Below are 8,287 nucleotides of genomic sequence, written 5' to 3'. Positions count from 1 at the left end.
GGGCAGTAAACTGGTGATGTTTCTAGGCCCAGAAGGGCAGCGGACTTGAACTCTGTAAGCAATTAAAATTACTATTATTTTGTTGAATCAAGCACACCTTATAGTTCAAGAGCTGATTTTGAATGCTGTTATTCTGTGCTTATCAATCCCCACCTTCCTACAGAGCAAGCCCAAGTGAGGAATTCCAAGTGGTCATGGAGGGAGTACAGCTGTTGTGACAGGATGTCACATGTGTCACACCAAGTGGTGTTTGCCAGTGCTCTGCTTGTACCTCAGCAAGAGCGTGGCCTGACAGCATTCCCCCTTCTTGGCTGTGTCCTGTGCAGCAGCTTAGGGACAGGGAGCACAACTCCACACACAGCTCCTTTAAAAAATGTTTTATTTTATTAACTTAGCCTGTTGTGGCTTTTTTGTATTCAAACGGTATTTTAAAGACAAAACACATGAAAGTTGAACCCTTTCTTAATGGAGAAGGGAAGATCCAGTCACTGTTTTGCTCCATTTGACATTGTACTTGTTCTGAGTATAATGCCCAACCCTTTCTGGTCTGCCTGCAAACCACTGCTTTACCACTGCCATTATAGCAGGAACAGTGCACTTTGACCAGTCAATAAAGAATAATTTGGCTTTTTAAATTAAACTCCTGTTTGTAATCCAGAAGGCTTCTTTGGGTGCGAGTCCTGCTCATTTATCTTTTTTGGGAAAGCCACAGCAGCACTATGATCCTTCAAACATCCCTGTCTAGACACAGACAGTGAGGCACTACTGCCCAGCCAGGAGAGGGCTCCCACAGTTTAAGTGAATTTAGCAAGTGTTCTGTGGCAGCTGAACACTCCCCTGGCTTTGAGAAAAGAAGTCTTCCCTGGAGGGTTCTGTTGAGTTTTTGCAAAAGCTAAATTTAGTTAATGACACTCATTTATAGTCCATTGTGCAATGTAAATAGAAATTTATAGTGGAACCAGGGAAAAATTTGAAGAGGAAAGTTTGAAAACTTGAAGGACTTTAAAGTATTGCAACAGTGAGGTATAAAAATGAGTATAACACCACATTCTTGCACCCATTCAGCCCTCATCTTGTGGCTGGGGCATTGGGCACTGATCAGACTGGTCTATGGTTTTTATCATTAAAAATCCTAACAATTGCACCATCACAGGGAGGGGTTATTCAGACACTGTACTGGATGTACTGGCCATGTTCTCTGGAGTAGGAAGGATGACTTCTTTTAAGTCCTGCAGCAGCTCAATCTTGTGATCCAGTCTTTTTCTGTTTTCCATAAGTTTCTGGATTTTTTCTTCTGTTCCTATTATGAAAAAGGGATAAAAAGCTTTAATTATTAAGGAATGAAAAGATTTTATTATTATACATAAGTATTACTGATATAAAATACATTACATATTCATTTACTCTGCAGAGCTACCACTGCTTGGTTTAACCTACAATAAAACCTTTGGCTTTCTGCAGCAATGCCTGTAACCCACCACGCTGCACAGCTGCTGTCTTTACAAAGAGATGAACTCTGTGTCTGCTGAGAGCCTGGCTGGTGTGTCAGAGAAAGCACAGAACAGGAGTCGTCCTCTGCCTTCCATCTATAACAGAGCTAGCTTTGAGATTAAATTTAAAACATATCAGCATATGTAAAAATTACTTGTTTAGCTACTAATCCCCTGTGTTAACTGGCATATGAGCTTTAAAGGTTCTGTTTTCAGAGCCTGTTTGTGTGAGAACTGCCCCAACAATGTTGTATTTTAAATCTTTAAAGATACCATCTCTAAATTACACTCCTAAAGCAAATTTACAAGCCTAATGGATTTTAGCCAACAACAAAATTCAACCTAAAACCAGATGGTTTGGGCAACTGCATTCAACAACTCGATTCTCAAAACCACAATTCAATAGCATTTATTCTCCTTCTTCTGACAAAATCATTATTGACAGTAGCCTGATGGGATTACCCAAGTTGTTTACCTTATTTGCAAAGCCCTGCTTGACTGCATTTCTGCTTCCCTCTGCTGCTTCCATTTCCCTAATGTTAAAGATTATTGAAGTCAGTGAGAGCTCAGTAAGGAACCTGGCCAGTATTCAGAAGCATTACCACAACCTTACAGGGTTAATTCCAAGTTTTCAATGAAGCACCTGCTTTGTTCAGTTTGCAGGACACACAGAGGTGTTGGTTGGTGACCTCTGAGCAGCAAGGCTGGTCTGTGAACAACAAACGACTTTCTCAGTGTGTGAGAATGTTGAGAGTTCAGATCCTAGTAAGAAGAAGACACTTTGTACAAACCGAATGTATTTCTCTTCTTCTGGGGGAGATGATGAAGAATGTCTCCAAAGTTCCAGTGAGGAGAGTGCAAAAATTCTCTCCAGATGTTTACCCTATGCCATTCACAATAAAAAAGCCTTAACTGATTTGAAAAAAAAAAAAAAAGGAAAGCACTTTGGCCTTTTGCCTCCCTGCTGCTTCTTCCTCTGTAGTGAGAAAACAGCACCTGCTGCCTGTGGGGGGATGTGGAAGGTGATGGACATGGATATGTTTTTAAATCCATTACCCAAAGCTGGGTGTGGCTGTTGAAGACGGGCAGCCAGAGCACTGTTGGTGCCTGCTGCCCATGGGAAATTCTGGTAGTGTTCACTGAAGGGGGACCTGGTGCCCCAGCCTAGCTCTAACTGGAGAGAAGGAGATGCCCCTTCCCTCTGCACTCAGGTGACACATACCTGAAGAAGTTTGACATGTGCAAGTGGAACCAGGGGAAAAAACCCTCTTAAGAGAGTATCTGGATATGAATTAATTCTCAGAAATGAACAAAGCAGCTCAGCTGGTTAGAGCATGGTGCTAATAATGCCAATGGTTATGGGTTCAATCCCCATTATCCCCATACAGGCCACTTAAGAGCTGGACTCCGTGATCCTTGCAGGTCCCTTCCAACTCAGAACACTCTGTGATCCTGTTGATTTAGCATTTGGGAGAGCTACAGATGGAACACCCACAGCTCAGTTTCTCTCCTGTCAAAAGGATGTGGCAGGAATAGAAGGAGCCCAGAGAAAGATATCAGTGATGGGAATGACTGGCCTACAGAAATGCTTCCACAGGAAAGGAAGGCAGGTAACAGATTGTGAACCTTCTACCTCATAGAGGAAATGAGCTGAAAGGAAAGAAAATGTATTTCTGTAAAATCAGGAATGGCCTGAGGGACATGGACCTGGAATGACTGCCCCGAGTGCTATGGGGCTCTCAGTGAAGGAACTGCACAACAATTTTAAATTTAAGTATCATGGCCTTTGTCTCCACAACCTTTATCTGAATTGCAGAATTTGCTGCTACAAACCCCCTGAAAACAAATGCTGTCAAGGAGCTCAAAAGCTTCTGGCCAGACTGCTGACCAGCATAGAGGAGAGAGATTCTGATGGAGGCATCCTGCCCAAGCAGGATGCACAACAGAACTGAAAACAAAACTAAAAGAAGTCGCTTTCCCTTGGAGGAGAGGAAAAGAACCTCCAACCTGGAAATCTGAAACTGCTGCTGAGGCAACAGTATAGCCTGTGTGGAAAGTTTTACATGCAGTTGAGTTTGCAGTAAAGCTGCACACTGCAAAAGGAGTGTGGATCCCTGTATATAAAAAGGGATTTTAAAAAGCCCTTTCATCAGTTACAGTTCAGAGTAGCCATGCTGTGCTGGCATGTAAGGCTTTAGAACAGGATTTGCATGATGATTTAAGAAGTGACAAAAAGATTGAATTTAAAGCATGGCAGATGACCCAAAATCATCAGCTTGAAACACAGAATTTATACCAGTCCTACTTTATGTAGTACTTGACTTAGTATGTCACCACAGAGCTAGCTAGAGCTTGTAAGAGATTATGACAACAGTAACAATAAACAAAAAAAAAAGAAAAAATAACAGCTGGTGATTTGCTTTCCCCTCTACAGTTTCACTTGTAATTAGCATGGTTTTAATTTCTTTCTCACTGCTTCATTTTAAAAGCTCCTCTTGGATCAGTTGTGGAACTAACCTCATTATTATTGACCTTGAAATAAAAAGGTCTCAGAAAAGAAGATTGTGTGGTACAGGAAGAATTGAGCTGCTTGAGTTGTGGGGATTTGGAGAGGGGACAACTAGTACCCCTGAGAATCACATGGCTGTGTGCAGGGAGGTGCCATTATCAGAAGACGATGAAATAATTGATGCAGCAGTGAAAGAAACAAATGTGATCCAAGGTTGTGTTACATGAGGAATTCTGAGAAGAGATGTTTTAATGTCCTCAGATGAGGCAGTAGTGGAATCTTGTGTCAGACAACTGCAACACTGGACACTCCAACTGCTGAAAAACAAATTTAAGTGCAAGAACAGGAGACTGAAGGGAGGAGCCTGGCTTTTTCAGTCAAGTGAAGGGGAAACAGCAAACATCATCTTCACATACCAAACCTCAACATTAGCTAATTAAAACCATTTTCACCAGAATAAATTAAAGCAAAAGTTAGAACAACTGTTGGAGAGGGAAATGGGAAGCATGAGCATTGCCTGTCTGAAAACCACCTTCAGCCTTATTGCTTCAAACAGTTGAGAATCCAAGCCCCACAGTTTCCTTCCGCACTGGTGCTCCCAAGTAACTGTTCCTGCCTTTGTTTGCATTTCACTCTGAGCATTCTCATCTTGTTTTTCAAAGCACAATTGCTCCCCAGTCCAGGTGAGTTCTGCTGGCCTTTGGCTGCTGTGTTTCAGTGGAAAGCACTACTCTGACCAGCACTTGTCAGCCAGCAGCAGAGCTGTAACACTGGCAAACTGCTGAAAGGAGGCTGTGGAGAAGGAGCCCAAATAAGCTGCAGGAGAGTGGAGCTCCCCTGGGGCAGAGACCCTTTGGCCTTTTAAAGCTGTGGAACTGTGAGTTGCTCCGTCCTTCAGGTCAGCCAACCCCATCTGATATACTGTATTTCTAAAGATGCAGCTAGCCATGGTTTTTATTCAACTGTTTATATAGCACTCATAAAAACAGTTCCTTGGAATTTTCATTTTAAACGATTGTTCTATCAAAATTCTCATTAGAATAACTTCAATGCCAAATCCCAGACCAGCTGCTCCTCTGAGAGCTTTTCTGCACATACCTGAATAAATATTTGTCAGTATATTTTCAAACAGTCCACAGTCAAACAGTGCCATCACTGTCTCTTCATACTCTGGGGAAAGAGACAATTTGATGTAATACTACTGAGTAAAGGTTTACAGAGCCCTACATTAGAAGTACCACAAAACAGTAATTACTTATTTTCCATCATACTGACTGCTCAAGGTTTTAAAATATCTTCCTTCTCATATAATCTGTATTGAGAAAAAAGGATCAAGTTGTCAATTCTTTCTTTTTAGTTTCATACAGAAAATTATTCCTTTTTTGTGTCTGCACCACATGAACAGTGCATTTAAAGAAGAGCAATATACTTAAGTGATATTTCACTTCTGTGTGCCAGGACTATGTGATGGCAGAGCTGACTGTACCAACTCCTCCTGACACATCAGTTGTGGGGCTGAGCTATCACCATTTGCTGTTAAGAAATATCCAAGAATTGCACCTCAATTTCATACCTCAGGCTTCTGCTGAAGCAAAATACAAAACACTCACAGAGTTCAACTGACACACAAGCTGCTCATGAAGGAAGACTTTCCAGGTGGGACATTTCACTTTCCATGCATGTGCTTCAGTTATTTTGCATAAAATAGCCTTCTTTATGCACAGGTATTACTCCTGACTTTGCAAAACTGAGAGGGCAATTGGAGAGGAAAGTTCAAAATTTTCTTTAACTGTGTTGTGGACAAAGCAACAGTAGATTGGAATTCTTTAAAAACAAAGTATCTCATACAAGGTGATAAACCCATAAAAACCCCAAACAGACACTAGCAGCTGAAAGTACACTTGTAACAAATCATCCAGAGCCTTAAAATGAACATACTTAGAGATTTTCACTCAGGAGAGAGTGCTGGTATTAACAGATAGCTGGTACCTCTGTGAAGCTGCAAGAGCAACACAGACTTATGAACTAAATAAAACCTGTCTCTCTTCAGGACCTCTCTGTTCCCCAGTTCTTGGGAGGAGAGGCTGGACTGAACCTTCCTATGCTTATGCCGACATGTAAAAGGTGGCTTCAAAAATTCAAGTCAGAAGGTCTCACTAGAGATGTTGAGTTGGCAGCTCTTACATAATTTTGAGAAATAAGTTTCCTGGAACTTTCATTGTAAGTGGTCATTCAAAAGAGGTCATTTTCAACCTCCTGCACAACTGCAGAAATAAGGGCTGAGTTATTTAGCACCATGCTGTTCTCAGGAAGGTGGCCCAGGGCCAGATGCCCGGGATTCAGATCTGCGCCTCTCCTCTGTCAGCAGAGTCCCTGCCATGGGTCCCCCTGAAACACACCTGTTTCTGAAGTGTTGTCATCCATCAGTTTTTCCTGAGCCAGGTGAAGTGTGTCCAGCATTTCTTCAAATATATCATCCAGAAGCCCAGCTTGTTTGCACTTCCTAACAAAGTCTATCCGAACTGTTAAAACACAAAAGCATTCTCATGCAGAAGTGATCTGTAAAGTGGGCTTTGCTCCTTCTCTTCAGAAACTAAAATTTAAGCCAAAGCCCTTCTACCAGTAGCAAATAGTTTTGCAGATCTCTGGCTCCTCCAGCCACCCACACAGCCCTTTTCAGTACGAACAAAAAAGTAGCCAGGCAAACATAAGCACTATGCTGGGTGTAAAATTCCCTAAGCTCTAGATTTGGCTTCATTCATCATAAGCAAACAGCTCCACAGCTCTAAATGTTCCATTCCTAAAGCTCATGATACCCCCTAGTGATTTGCCTTGCTTGCAGTTTCACCAATCCTTAGGACCACACCATGGACTAAAGCACAGAAAACAGTGCAACAAATGAATTAAGATCTGGTAAAAATTCAGGCTATCTTTACTCCAAGTGATCCAGACAACTAAAGTTTTTTATTACAGCCCATTTTATATACCTACTTTGTCAGATTTGGATTGATAGAGAAGTAACCACTTTATCTCTGAGCAGCAGGTCAGTGACAAGTTTTATTAAGATCAACACAATGAGCTGTTCAAAAGCAAAGAGCCATTGCATGGCTCACTAAAGTCTGCCAGTCTCTGTTAAAAACAATGTTACATTTTACTGGAGACATGTGTGGGGAAAGAAATGCCTTCTCACTTAAATGAAATGCTCTATGAGTATTCCAGGATTCTTTATAGGTTTCCTGTTCTTTACAGTAATGAAATTCAGAAAAGACCACTAGGCAGCCACTTGCCATATCATGCGCATACATAAAGCATATCCACAGTGAGGTGAATAATCACCACGAGCACATTCCAAACTTCCGAGTGCCAGCAGAACCCCAACAAGCAATGAAGCAGGAGCTTCAGGGTAACACGAAAACTGCAGGACTGCAGGATAGCTCCTGTGATCCATCTCACTGTTGTAACACCATATGTATGCAGTGACAGCCTATATTGTGTTAAGCACCCCGTGTACACCCAGGCTTCCAAAGGCAAGATGTGCTGCCCCCTTCTCAGAGCACCTGTTAATGCTATGTTAATATTATATATATATATATATATATATATATATATATATATATATATATATATATATATATAATATATATAATTAATAATAATATGTTAATAATAACTCTGTTAATGCTTTCCAGGGTTCAGATTTAACTGTTCTGATATGGAGGAGCAACGCCAGGCAGAGGCACTCCTGTCTGCAGGAGACAGAGCTGAACACAGCAGCCAGCCAGAGCGGGGCATTCCCATCTGAATCACCAGCTCACATCACACAGCAAGTCTCACTCAGCCAAACCACAGGCATTTGTTTGCTGCACAGTTATTAAAACATTCTGCAAATCAGACTTCTGCTGCCATGCAAGAGCACAGAGAGCCACTTATCTCAGGAGAATCACAAAAATACATTTGCAGCACAGAATTTGCTACCAGCCATCTCCAAGCTCTGCACTTCAACATAACAGATCACAGTACCTCCTAGTTGCTCCATAAAGTTGTTACCAAATGTCCAAAATATCAGAATAAGGCTCCCTAAGACTGAAATTAAAGAAAGCATCCTTTCTTCAGGCCCAAGGCCCTGAAGGGAATTCACCTAACCTTACATGGACACCATGGTTCTACATACACTCCCTACATACATATTACAATTTATCCATTATCATAAATCCCAGCTCAGGCTCCCAGAGAATAAGTCCTTTGTTCCATCTATCACTGCATTCTTGAGCCAAATATCTTCTTGTCT

General features: G+C 41.6%; 1 protein-coding gene across 1 annotated transcript in view; it reads right to left on the bottom strand.

Annotated features, from left to right (window-relative positions):
* Window positions 1–362: 362 nt before the first annotated feature.
* LOC115902979 (histone-lysine N-methyltransferase SETDB2-like) overlaps window positions 363–8,287 on the bottom strand; it is a 49,163-nt gene continuing 41,238 nt past the window's right edge. Inside the window, 3 exon segments of the mRNA XM_030947035.1 lie at window positions 363–1,300; window positions 5,098–5,169; window positions 6,399–6,521. Of these exon segments, the coding sequence (XP_030802895.1) occupies window positions 1,161–1,300; window positions 5,098–5,169; window positions 6,399–6,521 (335 nt within the window). The 3' untranslated portion in view covers window positions 363–1,160.

Source organism: Camarhynchus parvulus, chromosome 1, assembly GCF_901933205.1.
Source record: "Camarhynchus parvulus chromosome 1, STF_HiC, whole genome shotgun sequence".
NCBI lineage: Eukaryota > Metazoa > Chordata > Aves > Passeriformes > Thraupidae > Camarhynchus > Camarhynchus parvulus.
This window is presented reverse-complemented; position numbering and strand designations above follow the sequence as displayed.